A 23,586-nucleotide genomic window follows, 5' to 3' on the forward strand; every position below is an offset into this window, starting at 1 on the left:
GCAATGGCCACAAACTGAAATACAGGGAATTCTGTTTAATTGTAAGAGAAATCTTGCATTAAAAAAGCACCAGTTTGCCCTGCTCACTTCATTTGGTGCAATAGGAGTGGGCTGCTACTGGGGAGGTCACTGGCATCTGGCTCCCCTTTCCTTGTAGAGTGGCTCATTCTTCTTGATCCTGGACAAACTTGATTCCAACTCAGTAGGAAGTGAAAGAAAATAATGTTCAGAAAGTTTTGGGTTCCTGACCTGTTTTTTTTGTTGGTTTGGTTTTTTGTTTGTGTTTGTTTGGGTTTTGTTTGTTTTTGTTTGAGGGTTTGTTTGTTTGTTTTTCATTGTATGATGCCCAGAAATAGAATTGTTTTGTTTTAACTGAAGAGTTGGGTGTGGGAAATGAAATCAAGTGTTTAGGAACAGTTTGGAGTAGGAGTTAGAGGGAGCAACTTGTGGGTCTGGAAAGTGGAATGATGAATCTGGTGAACAAGAGTCATGCTGTTTTTCTTAGAGACTTACTGATGTAACTTCACCTTTGGGGAATGTTTTTTTCAGTTTGTACACAAAGAGAGATTTTTAGTGGACCCTAAAATTCTAGAAGAAAGTAATAACAAGTCTAGCACCCTTTTAACAGAACAGTCAGGTACACAAGAAAGTGAACAAAAACTGCACGGAGATGTGGTAGAGGAAAGAAAGGTTGGGAAAAAAGAGCCATAAAAGCCATAAAAGTAGTTGATGGCAGAGGCAAAAAAAAAATCAACTATGATCTGAAAAGAATAGTGGTTTTTTTCTTACTGCATTAAGGGTGCATGTTTAGTCTTATAACTCCTACTTTCACGCCATTTTTGCAGCTAGATGAGAATCGAAATGTGAACAGGCAAAGGTGGCTGCAAGAGCAACTAATCTTCATTGTAATTTAGAACAACACTACTTCTTTAGTTACTTTTGGATCCTGGCAGTGGCCTTCCTGGGATGCCATTCCACCAATGCAGCATTACCAAAACACAGGTTTTGATTATCCCATCAAAATATGATCTACTTTACTGTGCCAGGTTTAGTAGTAACACTCTGAGAACTTATTGTCTCAAGCACTTTATTCCTTATGAGATTACCCCATGTTAAATTAATCTTCCACAACTTACTAAGGCAGATAAAAATCAGGAATTTTGATCCTTATCTGTTCTATTACAGTCCTTTCTTTATGTCATATTGTCTTCAAGAACATAGTTAGTTCCAATATATTCTGAGGTGTGTGATCTGAACATGGGGATGATTAAAGAGTACTGCAGAAACTTGGTTGTATGAAATTTAGGATTTGGACATGGATACTGAAAGAGCAACCCCAATTTTGTTCTCACTTACTGAAGATGAATATTTTGTATAGAGAGTCAGCCATAGGTATTTCTACAGGGAATTAAAGCCTTGTCTTTCTGCCAGGATATTCTACTATGTGAACCCCTTTGCAAATAATTGCAAAGTCTGAATTTTCAAAATTCAAAGCAGGGGGAGTATTTAAATACAAAAAATAAGGGTACATTCTTCTCTTTGTGTTCTGGTGTTTATGCTTATGTACCTTACAGAGAAGTGCAGTCAGTACTTCAGAGCTTTGGAACTCACGAAGCAAGAAAACAATTCCAAGATGTGGTCTGGCATGATGCAAACTATCTCTAAAAAATAGTTTTTGAAATATGCTGGAAGTATTAGTTATTGCTTGTTATTTCTGCTGGGCAAAGGACATGAATCTGTATGTAGTTTGAACATTTACTGAATCCCCTTGATTACCAGATAAGAACCACAAAATTTTATTGTATCTGCAAACGCAGTTATTGTTGAAGACAATGTTCCCAAGGTGAATGGAACACAGTTAAATACACTGTCTGCCCACATACTGTGGACAGGACACGGTATGAATGGAATGAAAGTCTCAAGGGCAGTTGATTGGACGTTAGGAAAAGGTTCTTTACTGAGAGGGTGGTTGGTCACTGGAACAGGCTCCCCAGGGAAATGGTCACAACACCAGGTCTATCAGAGTTCAAGGAGTGTTTGGACAATGCCCTGAGCATATGGTTGGGTTTTAGGTAGTCCTGTGAGGAGCAGGGATTTGGACTTGATAATCCCTGTATCTTCCAACTCAAGAAATTCTTTGATTCTAGGACTGTCTTTTGCTTTTACCCTCAAATCCATGTTCCCTTGTGCAACACAATGCAAACAATATGGTGGTTATCCTCCATCAAGAGATCATTCTGCTTCTACTTACATGTGCATATCAATGAAACACCTGCCAAGAGAAAGAATGGAGCAGAGCAAATACAAGTTATTATTTAATATTAATAAGCTTACCTGCTAGGTGTAGAATGTTTAATTGAAAAAGTGTTACATATGTTCTGTGGACAAACATGCATTCTCGTGCTTGGGAAGGTACAGGGAAAGGAGGTTTAGGAGCTATTGTCCTGCCACAGGACCTTTTAGCCATGGGTGCCCTCTTCCCACAAAACATACTTTGTCATTAATGACAGCCATGATAGCTGATCTTGATATGCCTTTGGGCTGCAATTCTGTCCCTCAGCTCCATGGTGTGGCCTGGGGGGAGTGGTTTCCTGTCGTTCTGCTTGCTGGAGGATAGACGTACATTTGGTTTGAAGTAAGCTTTATCTCTGTATGTAAAATGGATATATGAATACAAATATCTGTTTTTGTCATGATGAACTATAGTGTGAAGCGTAGGAAAGAATGTGGTGATAATACAGGTTATTGTTATGGATTGTCTTTCCTTCTCATTCTTTGTGTTTTACCAGCTACATTAGAAATTGTAGAATTGCTCCTACATTAGAAATTGTCATCTTGCGTTTGGTAAATACCTTTAAACAATGCTCTGTTTTACCATGTTATCTACAGGATAACGTGAGAGGGTGGCTTGCAGTGCTGCCTGTTGCCCTTTCTGGGTTCTCCATGTTTTTCTGTAAGTGTTTCAAGGGAATTTTTCACCTTTTGATCAGCTAAATGCTCATCTCAAATAATTGTACAACCATCATCTACCTGGCAACAAACTTTGTAATGCAGATGTATTAGAAAAAGCCTGCAAATTATTTGTTCCTTGCTTGGACTTACACAAATCCAAACGAGACTCTAATTTTATATTGAATTTTAACCTTAAAGAGAAGGTGTGAGCACTGCTGTGGCGCTTTCACCTCTGACCAGCTGGGGATCAGCCTGCTCGGGTAGGGCAGTGCCAGCAAAGGGCTAATTAAAGACCCACTACTCCGCACGGGATGCCCAGGGTCACCCATCATTAACAGCACTAGGGAAAACCAAATCGACCCCCAAAATCAGCACCCCGGCCCGGCAGACAAGCAGAGGGCGGGCCCGCCCCCGCAGAGGGCAGCATTGAGCAGGGGATGTGCCCGCACGGCTCCCGCACTTGTCCCCGGCGCCGCGGGGAGAGCCCGGACCCAGCACGGCCGCTCCCGCTGCGCGTTCGGTTCAGTGCAGCACAGAACGGCCCGGGGACACCCGGGAACCGCCGCACGGCCGGGGCAGCTGTGCGGGGGCCGGGCCGAGCCCCCGCTCCCGCCAGGGCCCTGCCGGGGACCGGCCGCGGCTGAGCCGGGAGCGGCTCCCGGGGAGCGGAACGAGCCGCGGCCACGCGGGGCGGGCACGGCCCCGCTCCCCCCGCAGCGGCTCCGCGCCCGGAGCTGCCCCGCCGGAGCTGCGGGCGGGCAGGAGCTGCTCCCCGCCCGGCCGGCCGAGCCCGGGAGCCGCCACACTGCAGAGGCCGCCGGCGGCGGGTATAAATAACACGGCGCTGAATGGCGTCTACGCCTCCTTTACTACGCGCCGCGCCCCAGCCCGGCCGGGCGCCGCCGCCGCCGTGACGGACGGGCCGCGGCACCAATGGGGGCGCGCTGGCGGCGGCCCCGCGGCCGTGCTGAATGAGGGCAGGGCGGAGGGCGGGGCGGCGGCGCTGGCCGGGAGCCCGGCGGCGGCTCCGGGGATGGTCCACGCACTGGCGCCGTCACGTGTTGTTCTCCTTGGAGTGAGCCTGAGCCGCGGCGGCGGGCGGAGGGGGCTGGACTGGCGAGCGCGGCCCCCGCCGCCTGTTTTGGTGCGGGGCGCCGGGAAACTCCGAGGAGAAGCCGGCGGAGAAGGAGCTGCCGCGGCGGTGCCTCGCCCGCCGGGCTGGGGCACGGGAGGGGGCCGCGCCGCCGGCCGCTGAGGCGCTGCCGCCTGGAATGAAGAGGAGGAGGAAGAGAGGATGTTCCTTCGGCACTCGGGCTGCCTCCCCTCCCGCCGCTGCCGGGCTGCGCCGCGTGTGGAAATGGCACTTTCTCTGCCTAACGAGATGGGACTGAATGGGGTCGCCAGCCTCCTCCGCACGCACGAGCGGGAGCAGCAGCCTCGGCGCTGATATTTGGGGAAGGGAGGTTGTGTTGTGGGCGCCTTTTTTTTTTTTTTAATTTTTATTTGTTTGTTTTCTCTTTTTGGGGGGAGGGCGAGAGGGGGGAAAGCAGCGTGTATTTTTTGGGTGCAAACCCCGGACTTTGCAAAACAATCTCCGCCCCCGAGAGGATATTTAATCTGCAACACAGATCGCTGCTCGCGGAGGCAAACTTGAGCCGGGGAAGGGGAGCAGGGAGCGGAGGAAGGGGACCCCCGCCCCGCTCCCGGCCCCGCCGGAGCCCGACCCCTGCAAAGGAGGATGCGTCTCTCCCGGCAGCTGCTCTTGGGACAAGACTTTCGTCTGGACTGATCGAGACTGGACTTTTTAAGGACGAGCTTACCCATCTAAGGGCGATTTGGGCATAAACAGCAACACAAACTCTGATTTGGTGCTGGAAGCTGCCTCGGCCACTGAACAGCTGCTCTCACCCTGCTTCTGTCCCTCCCCCGTCCTGTTCTCAAAAGAGGATCCTGAGCTATTTTGCCGTTTTTTTTTTAATTGTTGTTGCATGAATTTTATTTTAGGTGGTTGCCTTTTACGGCTGGCTTGGCTGTTTTGGGGTCTTGCAGACTGCGAGCTGCAGTAGCAGCTCCACCGCCTCTCGTCATGGCTAGCCCCACGGATAATAACGAGGGCTTCTTCTCAGATGTCAGAAAGGTGGGTTACTTGCGCAAACCCAAGAGCATGCATAAACGATTTTTCGTGCTGAGGGCAGCCAGTGAGTCTGGACCCGCCCGGCTGGAGTATTACGAGAATGAAAAGAAATGGAGACACAAGTCAGGGGCCCCCAAGCGCTCTATCCCACTAGAAAGCTGCTTCAACATCAACAAACGGGCTGACTCCAAGAACAAGCACCTGGTGGCCCTCTACACCAAGGACGAGCACTTTGCCATTGCAGCTGACAGCGAGCCTGAACAGGAGAGCTGGTACCAAGCGCTGCTGCAGTTGCACAACAGGGCCAAGGGCCACCACCACCTCCATCACCATCACCACCACCACCACAGCGATGTCACCTTTGGAGGCAGCAGCATGGGACTGGGGGAAGCAGGTGAGGACAGCTATGGTGAGGTAGCCCCTGGCCCAGCTTTTAAGGAAGTTTGGCAAGTAATTCTGAAGCCTAAGGGCCTAGGCCAGACAAAGAACCTGATTGGCATCTACCGCCTGTGCCTGACTAACAAGACCATCAGCTTTGTGAAGCTGAATTCAGATGCGGCTGCTGTGGTGCTGCAGCTGCTCAATATCCGCCGCTGTGGTCACTCTGAGAACTTCTTCTTCATTGAGGTGGGACGCTCAGCTGTCACTGGGCCCGGTGAGTTCTGGATGCAAGTGGATGACTCAGTGGTGGCTCAGAACATGCATGAAACTATCCTGGAGGCCATGCGAGCCATGAGTGAGGAATTCCGGCCCCGCAGCAAGAGCCAGTCTTCCTCAAACTGTTCCAACCCCATCTCTGTGCCCCTTCGCAGCAGGCACCATGTCAACAACCCTCCGCCTAGCCAAGTGGGCCTCAGTCGGCGGTCCAGAACCGAGAGTGTCACGGCCACTTCTCCTGCTGGTGGTGGAGGTACAGGTGGCAAACCCAGCTCTTTCCGGGTTCGAGCATCAAGTGATGGGGAAGGCACAATGTCAAGACCTGCCTCTGTGGATGGTAGCCCAGTTAGTCCCAGTGCTAACCGGACTCATTCGCACAGACACCGTGGCAACTCCAGGCTCCATCCTCCACTCAACCACAGCCGGTCCATCCCAATGCCTTCCTCGCGCTGCTCTCCTTCAGCTACCAGCCCAGTCAGCCTGTCATCCAGCAGCACGAGTGGCCACGGCTCCACCTCAGACTGCCTGTTTCCAAGAAGGTCCAGTGCTTCAGTTTCTGGCTCCCCTAGCGACGGTGGATTTATTTCTTCTGATGAGTACGGTTCCAGCCCATGTGACTTTCGCAGCTCTTTCCGCAGTGTGACCCCTGATTCATTGGGACACACCCCACCAGCCCGGGGTGATGAAGACCTCAACTACATCTGTATGGGGGGGAAGGCCACCTCCTCTTGCTGCAGCTTGGCAGCCCCCAATGGCCACTTCATCCCACGCACCTGCCACCCACAGCAGCAGCCCCGCTATCCTAGTACGCCCTGCTGTCCTCGAGGTGGTAGTGAGGAGGTTGCCGATTTAGAGAAGGCATTCAGGAAGCGGACTCACTCTGCAGGCACTTCACCCACCATCTCCCACCAGAAGACACCCTCACAGTCTTCAGTGGCCTCCATTGAGGAGTACACGGAGATGCTGCCTTCTTACCCCTGTGGCAGCAGCCGGCTGCCCTCCTACCGCCACTCAGCCTTTGTGCCCACTCACTCTTACCCAGAGGAGTGCCTGGAGATGCACCACCTGGACAGTGGCCATCATCGGACCAACTCTGCCCCGCACACGGATGATGGCTACATGCCCATGTCACCTGGTGTAGCCCCTGTGCCCAGTGGTGGGGCGCCCCCAAAGGGTGGTGACTATATGCCCATGAGTCCTAAGAGCGTGTCGGCTCCACAGCAGATCATCAACCCTGGCAGGGGGGGCCGCCACCCTCCAGCCACAGTGGACTCCAACGGCTACATGATGATGTCCCCCAGCGGCAGCTACTCCCCCGACAACAGCTCTGCAGGCTATGGCAAGATCTGGACAAATGGTGCCGGCCACCACCCAAAACTCTCGGTAGAGAGCAACGAAGGGAAGCTCCCCTGCGGCGGCAGCGACTACATCAACATGTCCCCAGCCAGCGGCTCCACCACCAGCACCCCGCCTGACTGTTACTTCGGGGGTGCGGGGCAGCCGGGGGTGGAGGAGGTGGCCACTGCAGCGCACCACAAACCCATCTACTCCTACTTCTCGCTGCCGCGCTCCTTCAAGCACGTGCACCGGCGGGGCGGCGGCAGGGTGGCCGAGGAGGGCAGCCCCCAGCCCCGCATAGCGCTCGGCTCCAGCCGCCTCCTCTACGCCGCCGAGGATTCGTCCTCGTCCACCAGCAGCGACAGCCTGGGCGGCGGCGGCGGCCCCGAGGGCGGCCCCCCTCCGCAAGCGCAGCCCCCGCGCAAGGTGGACACGGCCGTGCAGACCAAGGGCCGCCTGGCGCGGCCCACGCGGCTGTCGCTGGGCGGCCCCAAGGCCAGCACCCTGCCCCGGGCCCGCGAGCAGCCCCCGCTGCTGCTGCCCCCGGAGCCCAAGAGCCCCGGCGAGTATGTCAACATCGAGTTCATCGCCGGCGAGAAGCCGCCCTTTCCCTCGGGCGCCCTGGGCATGGCCCTGCCGCCGCCGGGCAGCGAGGCGGCCGAGGAGTACATGAACATGGAGCCGGGCCCGCCGCGGGCCCCCTGCCCGCCCGGCTTCGCCGCCGCGCGGGCGGCCCGGCCCGGCCGGGACTACGTGGCGATGCAGCGCGGGGGCGCCGCGGCCGCCGGGGGCTCCTGCTCGGACTGCGCCGACAGCCCGTCCCCCGGCTCGCCCGCCCGCCCGCTCAGCTACGCCGAGGTGCGGGGGGGCCGCGCCGCCCCCGAGAAGCCCCCGCCGGCGGCCGCCACCGCGGCATCCCCGGAGCTGCCGCGGCCGCCGGCCGAGCTGTCGGCGGCGCCGCCGCGCTCCTCCTCCCTGCTGGGGGGCCTGGGCACGGGCAGCGCCTTCACCCGCGTCAGCCTCAGCCCCGGCCGCAACCAGAGCGCCAAGGTGATCCGCGCCGACCCGCAGGGCGGCCGGCGGCGGCACAGTTCCGAGACCTTCTCGTCCACGCCGAGCGCCGCCCGCGGGGCGCCGGGCGGGCTCGGGGCGCCTTTCCCGTGCGGCGGCGCGGGGGCCGCCGAGGAGGTGAAGCGGCACAGCTCGGCCTCCTTCGAGAACGTGTGGCTGCGGCCCGGCGCGGGGGAGGCGGCCGCCCGCAGGGAGCCGGGAGGCGCGCCCGCCCTGGAGAACGGGCTCAACTACATCGACTTGGACTTGGTGAGGGACTGTGGCCACCGTCGCCACCACCACCCGCACGCCCCCGCCGAGGCGAAGCAGCCGCTGCCGCCGAAGCCCCCGGGGCAGCCGCGCGGGAGCGGCCACTGCGGCGAGGACCTGAGCGCGTACGCCAGCATCAGCTTCCAGAAGCGGGAGGAGATGTAGGAGCCGGGCGCCCGCCGGGGAAGGTGAGCCGGGACGAACCGCGGCTCCGTTCAGGGAGTTGAACAGCCCCGGGGAGGCTGCGGGGGTGCCACGCGTTGGGTTGGTTTCCTTGTGCCTTTTGGCCTCAGTGCAGCGCGTTTTAGTGTCAAAAGCAACCAGAAGCCCGGCATCTCTGCGGGTGTCCAGCTGCTGGCCCGCACCTGCGTGGGCCTGGCTGTGCTTCGAAAGCACGCTTGGATGCTGCTGTTCAACTGGGGATACAGTACTGTGCGTACCGTATTGCCACGGTTCTTTACTTCTCAGAATTAGGTGTTCTTCAGAAGTGTGTGGGTGTGAAAGCGAGTTACCTCTGGCTTCGGTCTGGAAACGGGAAACTCCCGTTTTAATCCTAGTTTGGCCAGTAATCACACTCGTGGCCAAGGGTAAAGCAGTGAACCGTGCCAGCACGTGTTCTCCTGTGTGCAGAACACGGCTAACAGCATCCACCTCGCGGGGCTGTGACCAGTGTTAATTCAGTTTTGTTGGAAGGTGCTTTGAATTTGAAAACAGCCTTCAAAGTCTTTAGAGCATTGTATCTGTCACTGTATCTGTGTTTCAGTTGATACTAAGTGTGGCTGTCCCACACCTACCACAGTATTACAAACAGCATAAGAAATGGGCCTTAAGAACTGTGTCCTTGGCATCGACTGATGCGTTCTGTTTCTTCCTGAAGCTTTTAATTTTTAATTCGAGAAAAACTTCCGCCAGGCTGTTGCACGTTGATTACAGATGTGTAAGATGAGTAGAAGCATTGTTGCAAGCAGCGTGATGTTTCTGTTGGGTGGGAGCTTCATGCAGCACATAACAAATGTATCTTGTTTCGAGCTCACAAAGTAAAGTGCACCTGTGTGAGCCCTTTTGTGAAAGGTGAAGAGTGTTTTCCCCTTCAGCAGCAGACCAGCGCTAGCAGATAGTTATCTAGTTAATCTTGTCACTCGATTTTAGTGAGTGATTTAGGTTTACTACATAGTTGAGCAGCAGCAATCACGGTAGCTTAAGTAGTTACTATGAATACGTGCAATGACATTGGGAGATGAATCTCTTACCACTGTTTACATCGTGAGTTTAATAACCTTACTATTTGTATTGCTTGTTCACTATGCTCTAGGGAACACTGAGGGCTGGTGTTGGTACCACGCCTGTGATCATATGTTCACCATTTTTAAACGTTGTCCAACCTTATAACCTGAACAAAAGCAAAACAGTCTCTTCACATTTGCTACTTAGCACTTGCTGCTGTTACCCTTTAGAGCAGTGCAATATTGGGTGTTAGCCTTAGGTGACCTGGGATTACCAGGTCAGTTTCAAAGTTCAAGGTAAAGTTTAAGATCAGTGCAAATATTGATGGTCTGGTTGAAATGGCAACTGGTAGGAAATGATTATTTTTGTGGCTACCTGACAGGAGTGTGCTGACTGTCACCATACAGGGTTTGTGACCAAATGTACACAAACTTACACAGCCACACCGTTTCTCTGTTCTGGGATGTGCTTGCAAGAACCCATCTAGACTGGTTTTGAGCTGTCTCTTGTTACCCTGGGAATCCGTATCTGCTTAGGAGAGCATTGGTGTTATGAACTCTTCAGGAGAGAATTTACCAGAGGATGCAGCCAGTTGTGCAGCAAGTCCCTTTGCTGGGAGCATTGCTGTTCCCCCCTGCCTGTGCTGTGCTGAGGTTGAGGGGCAAGTCTGTGTGCAGGGGTATGAGAAGGCAGGTCTGGGGGGGAGCAGTGTCATGACTGTTTGCTTACACAGTTTTTTTTTCCAATTGCACTGCTTTCCTTAGACAACTTATTTAATTGAACTATGTGTCATCTTTAACATAAAAGCTGTGGCAGTGCTCTCCATGGTGGTGGTAGGTAGGTGCCTACTGTGATTATGCTGTTCAGTGAAAGATTAGGATGTGGAAAACCTAATATAAGAACTAGCTGAAAAATACCATGCAGATGTTTTTCAGGGCAACATTGTAAAAAGTAGTGTGTAATAGAGCAATTGCTGTTTGAAGTTGGTTCTTATTTCCCAAAATTAGGATTGGACTGAGCAAGCACAGCAGCTTCTGGGAGGCAGGGGAAGAATCAGGTTGTAATTATATGGGGAGTTTGTAGCCATGGCTGTTCCCTTTCCCTTCCCACTACAAAGCTGTGTTAGTTGCTTGTAGCTTTCTCAGACATTAACCCTTTAGACTCTTTATTTCCCAGATTTCTTGCCATGAATTGAAACTTTCCTTGCAACATTCAGCCTGACTAGCCCATCTGTTGAGCATGTTAAGGAAAGAAACCCAATTATGTTTTGTCTGTGTTAAACAAACAGCAATTTTTACAGCTGTTTTTTGACATGTCCTTGTACTTTTTTGCTTTGGAGGTGAAACTTAGTTTTGCCAGGGGAGTCGGCCCATGCAGGTTATACCTTATGCCATTCTTGAGAAAATCTGCCTGGAGGTGAGCGATTTACAGGACTGCAAGCAGTCTGTTTGCACATGCCTGAAAAAGTTGTTGAGCACCTTCAGCCAAACCATTCCCCTGAAGACTCCAGGTGCAGTAGGGGTGCTCCAGTTCCCCAGAGCTTTGCCTGCTCTTCCCAGCAAGCAGCCGGGCTGTCCAGCCTGGGTCAGCTTCCCCTGTGCTCCTCCTTGCTGTTTGAGGTGAGGCTGTTTGGCTGAGGGTGGGGAGGTTGTGGTTGTTGCTTCTCCTATTGGTGTCTGGGCAACGTGGAAGAAGAAGGAAAAGCTACTTGGTATATTTGCAGGTACAGCTGAGAGGTGAAAACATGTGGAGGTGGAAAGGAAGGTGAAGCTGCAGGGATGAGAACAAGGGATGGGAAAGGCTGCACTAAGTACTCTTTCTTTACTCTCCATCTCTTTCATGGGTTTTTCTTTACACTTTTAATCTCAGAATTGGCAAAGGGACTACACATGCGCTTTTTTTTTTCCTCCTCTACATAGAGCAGGTTTCCACCCTCTCCGTAGGGCAGCCTTCCACCCCACCCCAAAGGCCAAAGCTGTCTGGATAACTCTTGTTTTATCCATTGTGGAATTTTCTGTTTTTGCAGTCTACAAGACGAGGACCTCAAATGTTGGCCATTCATCTAATGGATAAAATGATTGTTGCTGCTTTACTGCAAGCTAGCTAACTCCTTTCCTATTCCTTGCTCCCCTGTCCTTCCCTGCCAGCTGCCTCAAAGTTCTTCAGGCATTAGATTCTGAAGTATTTTTAACCTCTTTCAAGTGTCGTTATTCCTCCTAACATTAACGATACTGGCTGAAATACTTATGTTGTTTCCCAAATTTAATTGAAAACCATTTCTCTTGCACCCACAGCATTCCTCTGCACTCTCCAATCCCATTGCCTTCCCTGTCATAAATTCTTGGCCGTTTCCAAACAGCTGGCCCTGCCCTGGCTCTCTTCTCTCATCCTGTTAAAAGTGCAGCAGTTTCAATGCAGTTCTGAATGCTCTCCTGCCCAAACATTTACCTCTCCTTGAGACAACTGGGTACTGTTATGTGTGTCTCGCCTAGCTGGTGACTCTTTGGTGCTTGGATACTCTGATGAGTGGACTTTTGTGCTGTAGCTGGAAGGCCACGTTGCTGCAGTCGCCAGGTCATGCTCGGAAACAGCAGCCTGTGACATGGAGAAAGTGAGGGGAAAGAGCAGTGTAGCCCTAAGGCGTTTTCCTCCTGCTTAGAGTTTTGCATGCATGGATGTGGTGGGCTGACCCTGGCTGGACATGAGGTGCCCACCAAAGCCACTCTATCACTCTCCTCCTCAGCTGGGCAGGGGAGAGAAAATATAACGAAAAGCTCACGAGTCTCATGACAAAGGGCAGGGAGAGATCACTTACCACTTACTGTCATGGGCAAAACAGACTGGACTTGGGGAAATTAGTTTTATTACCAATCAAATCAGAGTGGGATAATAGGAAATAAAAACTAAATCTTCAAACACCTTCCCCCCACCCCTCCCTTCTTCCTGAGCATAACTTTACTCCCCATTTCTCTACCTCCTCCCCCCAGCAGCACAGAGGTATGTGAATGGGGGTTTTGGTCAGTTCATCACACTCGGGGAGAACTCCTCATACTCTTTCCCTTCTCCAGTGTGGGGTCCCTCCCATGGGACACAGTCCTCGAAAAAACTTTTCCAATGTGAGTCCTTCCTGTGGGCTGCAGTTCTTCACAAACTGCTCCAGCGTGGGTCTTCCATGGGGTCACAAGTCTTGCCAGGAAATCTGCTCCAGCATGGTTTCCTGTCTCCACAGGGTCTCAGGTCCTGCCAGGAGCCTGCTCCAATGTGCATTTCCCACAGGGTTGCAGACTCCTTAGGGCATCCTCCTGTTCTGGTCTGGAGTCCTCCACAGGCTGCCGGTGGATATCTGCTCTGCCATGGACCTCCATAGGTACTCCATGTGCCTGGAGCACCTCCCCCTGCTTCTGCACTGACCTTGGGGTCTGCAGTGTGGTTTGGTTTGACATATCCAGGTGGTCTCACATATCCTCACTCCTCTCTCTCTCTGCAGTTGTGCAGTCCTTCTTTCCCTGTCCTAAATACGTTATCCCAGAGGTGCTGCCACTGTCAGCGATGGGCTTGGCCTTGTCCAGCAGCAGGTCCCTCTTGGAGCTGTCTGGCATTGGCTCTGTCAGACATGGGGGAAGCTTCCAGCAGCTTCTCAGAGAAGCCACTCCTGTAGTCCCCACTACCAAAACCCTGGCACAGAAACGCAATACTGCAGGTGAGCAGATGTTGTGGATCTGCTGTGGATCCTGCTTTTGGGATTGCTGTGAGAAGGCTCCTCGGATGAGCAGGGGCTTTGAAGATGAACTGCTGATAGCTTGTGGTCTGAGCATATAGTCAAAAGATATTCCAAAAAGGAAACTATGAGATGTTGGCTCTGGAGAAGCAGGAAAGGCTGTAGTAGGATAGTACCATGAATCCAGGTATGTGGCTTTGATCTCTGAAGCTTCAAAGCCTCATTTCCATTTTGTTGATGAGTTTGAGAACTCCTGAAAGTTGAGTGCTTATAACACCAAATAGAATATGTGTAGTGTAAGCAAGTGGTAACTTGGCTCACTTGCAGCTTTGATGGTGCCTGTTTTACCCAGTGCATGGGTGGTTTGGGCTGTTTTGGTGATGTCAGAAAATGGAATACAGTACAACGGGAATGCAGCACAATGGCATCTATACAGTTATTAGGCCTTTTGCCTGTATCCAGTTAAAGCAAAACACTACTAAGGGAAGAACTAAACATTTGTATGGGTCTCATGAAAATACACATGATGGTAAACAGAAAATTACTCATGTAGTTCTTGTGTTATATAGGTGGGGTTTATTTTTGTTAGGACACTGATTGCTTTTTATTTTATTTCTTTATTAGTTTTCAGTAGTTGGGTTCTTTTTCTCAAATTAAAAAACTTAAGGTGGAACAACAGAAACACAGCAGATCACAGAATCCTAGAATATGCTGAGTTGGAAGGGACCCACAAGGGTGCCAAAACAAGACTTGTACAATTAAATTAAGTTTCTAGGGGAAGGTTGTTTCCAGAACTGAAGAACAGAAGTTTCTGTAATTTTGGGTCACCACCAAGGTAAATACCAGTATGTTATGAAAGTTTTCCATGCTTTATGGGTATTACTGTAGACAAAACACTGCATTTCTTACTGTATGCACACACCACTTTTTCCCCATAGCTAATTATTTGCCAAAATTGAGCCTGTGTCTCCACATACTTGCGTATTTGCAGTTCTTCTGTTTAACAAGACCACAAGCTTATAATTAATGGCTTTAGGTGTTTCTCTTTTGTCTTCCTGGCTTAGAAATTGAAACTGAATGATTTATAAACAAATTCAGATAATTATGAAGTACTATCTGGACTTCTTTAGCACACATTTAATTAATGTTTAAACTGGTTTCTGAATGTGGTTTAAATTTAAAAATGAAACAGGACACTGCAGGGTGAGGATGATGCTCATTTTTAACTAGCAACTGTAGGGAGATCATATGTTTCCTTAGATAACACTCATAAATACAGAATTACAACTCAAATAAAATGCAGCAAGCAGCTGTGAAGTGGGAATGTTATCTGACCAATATCTTGAGTATGTTGCGTTTTTTCAGGACTGCTTTATATTAGCTAAAATTTTTGTATTCATTAGGACTGTAGAGTTTTCATGACTTCATAAATACGTGAGTACAAGTACTGAAAGTAAATGTACTTGAATATTTTTTGAGTAAGTTGCACTAACTGCAACTGTAGCTTGTTTGTGAAGAAAGTGGGGTGGCTTTTTCCAGTTTTTGAAGCTCTGAAAGTGGATCTGTTCAGAATTGATTATTGTGTAAATAAAGTCACGTAAGCTGTAAAAAAATAATTTTAGTGTCCAGTGATATGGAAGAGAAAGAGATATTATTTTCTGAAACTAATTTTGTTTTAGGTTTGACCTCTGTGCCAGGTCTCAATAGAAACTGATAGCTGCATTTGATTGACAGAATTACACAAACCAGTACTCTTAAGAGAAGAGAGGGAAAAGGAGGGGAAAGCTGTTCATGGGACCTGTGCTGTGGCTTGAAGGGAGACTGGGGGTTGCTGACTTAAAACAGGGGGGAAGTTGAGGTACAGGTTTGGGAGCAGCTGTGGAAACTGGGATGGGAAGGAGATGGAAATGAGAGAGAAATTATTTAGGGGACACAGAGAAACTACAGTATGATGATGTGGATGGAGAGAATTGCAAGGTACTTGGGGTCTGAAGGGAATTGGGATGGTGATACTTGAAAGTTTGAGGATGAGTATAGAGAAATGTGGACAGCCTGGATATACACAGGGAGTTAGAGGCACTCATTTTGCACTGTACTGCAGTTTTCTGAATGTGTTTTTACTTCTGTATTTTTCTTTTGATCTTTGTTACTGGGATAGACACTGTGTTTAGGAAGCACATGTGTTCCTTCCTTGTGATTAGATTTTATGTTGTTTTAGTATTTGGATATTCTGCTGACCTTAACAGGATGATGTGCTTAGTAAGGTAAACAGAATTTGCCTCCAGCTTTTCTTTCCTGAACTCTTTGTTTTGTAGCATCCCTGTCATGACCACAGCAGTAAACCACAGGTATGAATCTGAATTAAGTACAAGATAAATCAGAATGAGTGAATTTTAACATTAAACCCCCTTGATTTTATAAAATACATATATAATAAAAGGAGAACTATATTCACTCAGGTTTTTTTAACTGCAGTATTTTCTTCTTTACGCTCTACTACTTGGACAGTTATAAATTTGATTAAAAATGGGGTTAATTATTTTAATAATTTACTCTATGGATTAGTAACTATAGATGCCTGTGCATTTTTTAAATTGAAAGAATATATTGTAAAAGAAAATTTCAAATGACAAAGCTATTTTGGCTTGCTACAGCAGATCTTGTGTTTTTCATTTTGTGGTAAAAGCTGCAACAGAAATGTAGTAATACGGAGAAACGTGTCTGAATTCTCAGTTTGTCAGAGTGCTAAAAACTGGCTTTTGGTCATCTGTACATGACCTGATATGCTCGAGTACCTGTTCACAAAAGTGAGTAGCATTATGCTATTTTTAGATAATTTTGGGTTTTTCATAAATGGTGATTGTGGTGATTACTATTTTGACTACGTGAGGTAGAGATAGTAAAGGGGAGACATTGGTAACTTAAAAAAAAGATTTTCAAGTTTAACAGCTTTACTCTCCTCTTACAGAAAGGATGGGAAATTTAACAAAGGCAAGGTGTGAACAGATAAAGGAGATTTAAATAAGCCTGGCACTCTTAACTAACTAAAAGATGTCTTGATATATATCTCTCTGATCATGTTTGACATATCTAGGTCATGTTCTGTGAAGACTATTATTAGAAATTTAACCTTGGGTAATTGCAAAGTGTATTTTCTTCTGAGTAGTTTTTGATCAAGTAGGTGAGACAGTGAAAGTTTGTGTGTTTAACTGCTTGTAATAATTTGGGAGTGTAGTTAGAAGATGTGGTGTCAGCCACCTGAGCTGGAAGGTGAAATGTACCGTTCCGGTGGTGCATCACAGAAGATATGCCTGTGTACAACAGTTGTACAACAACTGTTGTAAAATTCTATTTTTTTGGAAGCTGAGGATGTGGAAGAAATGACCTGTTAAATTTTCAAATAAGATACGCTTCAGGAAGAATGGAATTAGGTTGTACACTTTACAGCTAGCAGAGTTGTTGAAGTGTACTTGCACATTTGAACTCTCTGATGATACGTGTTACATAACGGAGGAAGGCAGGGGCTGGGAACATCTACAGCTTTCATTGACTGTGTTTCTTCTCCCCCCTCACCCCACCTCCTCCACCGTGTGTAGGTTAGTAATTTTTAACTCACTAGGGCACCTGAGGGTTGGACATGCTTTCTGTGTGATTAGAAAAAAATGAGAATTACCTATCAGCCTTGGTCTCTGTCCAGTTTCAGCAGCCTGGCTTTCAGTGTGGTGCTCAAATATTTCTTAAGATGTAACTAGAGGGCAGGAACTCCATAAGCTGGGTTTGCCAGTCAATAAAATACTTAACTGGTCTGTGCACAGGAGCTTTCCTTCGGAGGCATAGTTCCCTGAAGGAGTAAAAAGCTCAAACACAGAGCAGAGAAGACTAGGCCAGTGACTGTATGGGTTCCTTCTGCCCTTACTTCACTGAGCTGTAGACTTAAAAACCAAACCAAAACCAAACCCCCCTTCATTCTCCTCACAAGATACTGGATGTCTGTACATCACTAGTAACATTCCTGTGCAGAAGCTGTGCCCACAGTTGTGGAAAAGACGTTTGTCTTGGTTGAGGGAGTAAAAGAACCTCGGGAAGTGTAGATGGGAGGTAGAAGACTGAGGTTGTTTCTCGTCTTACAGAGTGTCTCAGCTGGGGTCTGGCTGTTTATCAGTTTGTAAGTGACTGCAGAGGAGTGGAAGGGAGGCAGGGAGCTTGAAATGCCATGGCTGGAGCTGGGACTTGTGCTGGAGCCCTGGGCTGTGTGCAAGAGATGCAAAGACACCTCGAGTGGCAGCTGATGTGTGTCAGTGAGGGAATCTTTTAGATTAAAACACTGGATGGTAATTAATCTTCAGCAAGCTGGCCTTCATTTTGAAGAGAAGATTGCTATGTTAGAAAAGAGAATTTTAACCCCTAGAGAACAGGAAATGAGTGACAGGGGAGACCTCTTGGATTCAGAGGCAAACTTGGAGCTCGGAAGCATTTGGTATGTGCTGCAGGGGAGTGCTGGTGTCCAAGTGTAAGTAACGCTTAGTCACTTATTGAAATGCCTTGAGAATTACTAGAACAAGGACACTGTGGTCCCCCAGTAACTTCCCAGCTTAGTTTGGTGGTTCCTATGCAAGTGATTGACAGGGTGTTTGGGAGTCACTGTCAGCAGTGATGCGTGTGGGATGCAGGAGTGTTCATACGGATGCTAACACAGGAAAAATACTAAAGGACTTCTCTTCTCTGGGGAAAGTGCAGGTGCAGCAGAAAGTCCTTTGCTTCACCTGCCATGTCATAGGGCTGGTACAGTCTGCTGCCTCCCCTGGCATGGTACAATGTGCTTTTCCATGGTACTCATTCTCTAATGGTGACACCCAGATAAAATAAAGACCGGGGACTTCTGAACTGATAGTGGCTGTTCCGTTTCTGACTCATGCAGGCACTGTAGGGAAATGATGGCGATGTTGGCTGAGTGGTCTCTGAAAGATGGGATTAATTTTAAATTCCTCAGAAAACTTTGTGCTGTCATAATTACTGATTCCTCTCCTGTAATTCCTGATCACAAATTCTGAATTACTTGTTACTTCAAAACAGCAAAATACAGTATTTATGGAACAGAATGTTGTAGAATAATGAGGACATAAACTAACAAGTTGTTCACTCTATTGAGGCTAAGACAATGTTATCTTAATTTTTTTTTTAGTTTTGGAATGTATCCACAAGATTTTCCTTTCATAGTACGGTTGTATTTCACAGAAATGACCAACAGCAGGTAGCTCAGCTGCACAGTCCTTGAAAGAGGTAGGACAGCTTAGCTTGCCAGAGGATTTGAAATGTCTCTTAGATGTCAGTTAGATAATGTATTCCTTGTTTTGGTGGGAAGGAAGATCTGTACCATGGCTACATGAAGGGGAAAATGAGCAATACTCACCTTTTGCAGTGATGGTAAATTCAAACTGAACTATTTTCACCTGGGGAAAATGAAAGCGACTGATTTAAATCCTTAGGAGGACAAAAATGTTTTTTGGATAGGTGGGAACTACTTCTTTGCTGGCAAAGCAGAGGCACACTGTACCATCCCCTCATGCTTTGCTGTGTTATGGTATTTTTAGCATTTGGTCCACTTTCCTCTGTTGCAGATCACAGACAATTTTTTTTTATTAGTGTCAACTAAACTGCAGAACAAAAAATATTGGTTGCCCTTTAAAGAACAAAGGGAAGTGAGGAGTATTAAATAGTTAATTGCTTGATTGCATACATAAAATGGAATACAGGTAAGGAAACCTTAGTATTTAAAGCTGGGTGTACTAAAAACCATTTCAAACAAAGGAAACTTTTTATCTACTGTGTGTCAGTTCAAGAATCTCAAAAAGCAGGCTGGCTGGCATGTCTGGGGTGGAGTCCTGCAGAATGTTTGGGCAGACTTAACCTGCAAAGGGGGGTCTCACCTCTGCTACCTTCACTGTTTCTGTGTGCTGGATCCATACCAGTAAATGGCAGCTGTAGTTAGGCTGACGTATTCTTTAGTAACCGTTTATATTTCCTTATTTTACACATAATGACATTCAGATTTCTGAGAAACAGCAAAATAAAATGTATAAAGAGGAATTTAGTTTGTTTAGGAAGCTGTATGTTGAAAACTGTAAATATTTTTTCTCATCGAAAGTTAATATTTGTTCTAATGTCAGTATTTTGGAAATAACCTTGTATTTTGTTGATTTTATCGGCATCTGGTGAACATGATGCAGAATGGTCTTGAATTCCTTGGATATCTTGATATGGGTGGATAGCCATGTGTGATTTACATCTATCTTAGCAGTTTGAGATCAAAACACAGGCGGATGAAACTAAATAGAAGAGCAGTGATGGAAGCCAAACAGCTCCAAATCATCCCTCGTCCTTTTCCAGCTGCTGTGCACACTCCCTCCTCCCACAGCTGCTTCTTGGTGAAGCAGTAAAGAACTGGTGGACTGTGAATGAACATTGTACTTTAAACATGTAAATGATGATACTTTATTCTTAAATGGATTAATGTAGCTGATCAATTCACATGCAAGACAGTCTTGAATCCTTTAAACAATTTAAGGGTTCTTAAAAATGAAACAAAACTCTGAAATACTTTTATTTCTCTCCCGTATGAAACTTCTTTCTCTAGCAAGCTCTGATAGAAAGGAAAAGCCCTTCTGAAGGTGTGCAGGCATGTAGCTAGGGCATGTTTTTTCAGGCCTTTGAACTAGGTTAGGAATGTGTCTCAAGATGGAAGAATGAATAGTTACTTGGTGCTTTTAGCCTCCGGGCTTGAAACTCGCAAGAGGAATGTTATTGTGTCTTCAAAGCCTGTTTCACACAAGCCTTTGTTGAGCAGGAACTTGGAGAGTCTTTGTATTATCATGCACAGAACAAAAAGAGCCAGCCACCCAATTTGATCTAATTGGGCGGCAGTGGTGAGATGTTTCTTCAGTAGGGAGGCTCTGGAAAATGGGGTGCATATTTTTAATTAGGAAATACCCTTTAGAGCGAAGGGATTGCCTACACAGACATTTACCAGCTTGCTAAAACTCTCTAATGACACTGAAGCAATTCCCCATATGCATGTCCCCTCTTTTTCCCTCCTCCCTGCTTTCCCAGGAAGAGAGCAAATATTTACATTTCTTTAAAATTCCATTTTGACCCTGAGGTGGTGGTAGCACATCCCTGGAGAAGGCAAGCTGAGGTTGAGAAAGTGGGGTGGTTCAGGTTGAAGTAATTTTTGTCTTGCTTTCTCAAAAACAAACCTGTATTCAGGACTCAATATGCTGCATTGTACTAATAATGCCTAAATCAAGACGGACCTACCAATCAAGGTAACTACCAAGTGTTTAGAGTATATGACTTACTAGTGCTTATTTAAAACTGAATGAGATTAACTGAAAAGATAGGAAAACAGATTTCCTTTCTGAAAGTTTTGAGCTAAAAAGTCCCAAGAACTCTGCTAAATGTGAAATTTTGAATTGCATTGTAGCCAAGCCTACTCAATTTCACCTACTAAATGGAAATGAGGCTTAAAAAAAAAAAAGGCAAATTATCTTTAAATGCAGCATTTATCTTGTTAAGTAACTTCCTTGTGTGTTCCGGGATTTTGTTAGTTTTTATCCTGATTTTCATTAAAACACAGCTTGAAAAGTCATAATATAAAATTTAACCAGCTACTAAATAATGACCTGTATTGGTCATCCATTTCATGCTAAGAATCTGCATAAATATACACTAACAGCATTGTCTAACTGGGGCTATACTAAATGCTAAATTAAAAGGTTATGTTGCAGATCAGCATGGTTTAGTGGTTATCAGTGTTTGAGAATGACCATTAAGAACATAAAAAAAATTTCATCATTTGCTAATCTAAATTTGATTATTTTAATCACTTTAATTTGAATTAATCCACTGTGAAGCGAAGTGTCAGTATGTACATGGTAATTAAGTGTATCTGAACTGATATAATCATACAGAGATGAAGTGTGGGTGCAGAAAAGAAAGATCTCGTTACAGGACGTTTCCTGATCCAGAGGAGCAGGAGCAGACAATATATGGAGTGATGGGTGGTTGGGAGCAGGAGAGGAGAGGGGAAAACCACAAGTACAGAATACTGGTGGTTAAAGCTATTGAAGGATAAGAGTGACAGACTGGCTGTGTAAATTGGGCACTTTGTGGGTCTCCTGTAAGAGGAGTTTCACAAGGTTAGAGAAGGAAAAGTTGTGTAGGAAGGGGTACAGGGGCTGAATGAGCAGAAGGAGGGATTGGAATAACGCTGGGAAGCTCAGATTTCAGTTGATGTAATTGGGCTTTAATGGCTTGAATGATTCATAATCTCTTAGCTTGATAGGCTGTTATAAAATTTTAAACATAGGTGTGAATGAAGTTACTTGTGCTGATAACATTGTGGGATTGCAGCAGTGGAAAGCATTGATGTGCCAAGAATTGTTACAGGAAAAAAATTGTATAAGGTGTTTGTAACACCTTTTGTGTAAGCATATTTTGGAGGAAGGTTTGAATGATCCTTCTCCATGAATGTGCTATGAAGTATTTTTCACCTTGGTGGGGAAGGGGAGGAACTTCCAACTGATGTAAATTGCTGTACCTACTTGAAGTTGGTGGGACTAGGGCAGCATGCCTCAATTTAGCATGTGTCCCTTTAACTTTTTTTCTTTCTTTTTCTGTAAGCTGTTACTACACTGTTCTTTTTGAATTAATAGCAAGTCCCCATTAATTTTAATTAGCTATAGTAATGAGTTAGCTCTAAAGTGCTTCTAAACGATCTGTAATTCAATGTCTAATTTATCTCCTACCTTGGTTATTTCATCTTTTCCAAAAATTCTTCTCCTGAAGGTTGATGAGATGTTTGATCTGTTTTGATTCAAGCTTGTTTACTTCTGTGTTTGTTAGAGTAGCTCATCAGCTTTTATTTCTTTATCAGATAACTCCTGTGATGTTAATCGTGGATTTGGGTCACATTTCAGCATTTGCATTTGGGTTGAAGGAACAGGTAAAAGCAACAGACTGTTAACAGGACTGCTTTGTGCTTGGAGTAAACAGGAGTACAGAAGGTGTGGTGGTAGCCTTTGCGTTATAGGACCCCTGTTATGTGTAGAACTTTGCAAGCTGTTTGTGTTTTTAACTGATGCACTCTTATAGTAGCTTCTTACTGTTCTTCACTGTAACTTTTCGAAGGTTTTTGTTTTGGTTTTGTGAAGTCAAGAGTGACACGAATTACTATCTGAAACCTGTTTTCACATCTCTGGCTTTATCTGCATATCCTATGGTCATACTTGCAGCTTTTACCGTTGTTGAGATTCTCTTCTGATTCTTTAGGCTCAGTTCACGGGGGTAGGTGTGAGAGGATTAAGGCCAGGAAGAGCTGTGATTACTATAGGCAGTCATTTCACTTCAGAAGCTGAATGCAGGACAAAGATTTACCATCAGCTTAAAGTAAATGGATGGGCACCCTGTTGTTTCTGTCTCCTTGACCACATATTCTTCTGGAGAGTTGGTTTTGGCATCCCCTGGGGAGCACTTGTACGTGTATTTAGGAGGGAATGCAGAACAGTTTCTCTAGACAGCAGCTTGCTCCTAGATTGGTTAAAACCAACTGTGAAACCTCATCTGCAATATTCTTTCAGGCAGCAAATCATCAATAGAACATCTTACGCGATTAGTACCTTACACTGCCCTTGAAAGTTGTCTTAACCTACACTGCTGCTGCTTCTGGGCTGGGTTCTCCTTTTGCCAGCTGCAAAAGCTGTGTTTGAGATGCCTGCAGGGTTGCTGTAAAGCTGTGCCTTCAGTGAGGTGTGATCCGAACCAGCTGTAACGCAGTCACTCACCCCAGGAGCCTTTGCAGGTGTGCTGGGTTAAAATCTGAGAGGGTTTACCAAAATGTGTTTGCTTTTTCACTCACCCTGGAGGTGCTACTTTCAAGTGTGAATGCAGTATAAATGTATTTATGCTGTTGAAAAAAAACACTTCTCAATTATGGCTTGTTTTGGTTCAGGTGAAAAGATAGCAAGCAGTATCTGAGAAAAGACATCTTTCACTGGCAAACCTGCACCTGCTGCTTCAGTACTCATACTAGTTTAGCTGTCTATGTTAGTTATCTTCTCAAACAAACATTTTCTGTCAAAACCAAAATCCACACTGACAAATTAGCCTTTTTAGTTTAGATAAGGTCATACATATGTGGAAAACATTTTCATGTGAAAATGAAAAATATCTGTAATGGCTTTAGACA

General features: G+C 46.9%; 1 protein-coding gene across 1 annotated transcript in view; it reads left to right on the plus strand.

The window, feature by feature from the left end:
* Nucleotides 1–4,032: 4,032 nt before the first annotated feature.
* Nucleotides 4,033–23,586, plus strand: part of IRS1 (insulin receptor substrate 1) — a 52,729-nt gene continuing 33,175 nt past the window's right edge. Inside the window, exon 1 of the mRNA XM_027686001.1 lies at nt 4,033–8,589. Within this exon, the coding sequence (XP_027541802.1) occupies nt 5,039–8,566 (3,528 nt within the window). The 5' untranslated portion in view covers nt 4,033–5,038 and the 3' untranslated portion in view covers nt 8,567–8,589. The remainder of the gene's footprint in view (nt 8,590–23,586) is intronic.

This window comes from Neopelma chrysocephalum, unplaced genomic scaffold, assembly GCF_003984885.1.
Source record: "Neopelma chrysocephalum unplaced genomic scaffold, ASM398488v2 Primary Assembly neopelma1_70, whole genome shotgun sequence".
In the NCBI taxonomy this organism is placed as follows: domain Eukaryota; kingdom Metazoa; phylum Chordata; class Aves; order Passeriformes; family Pipridae; genus Neopelma; species Neopelma chrysocephalum.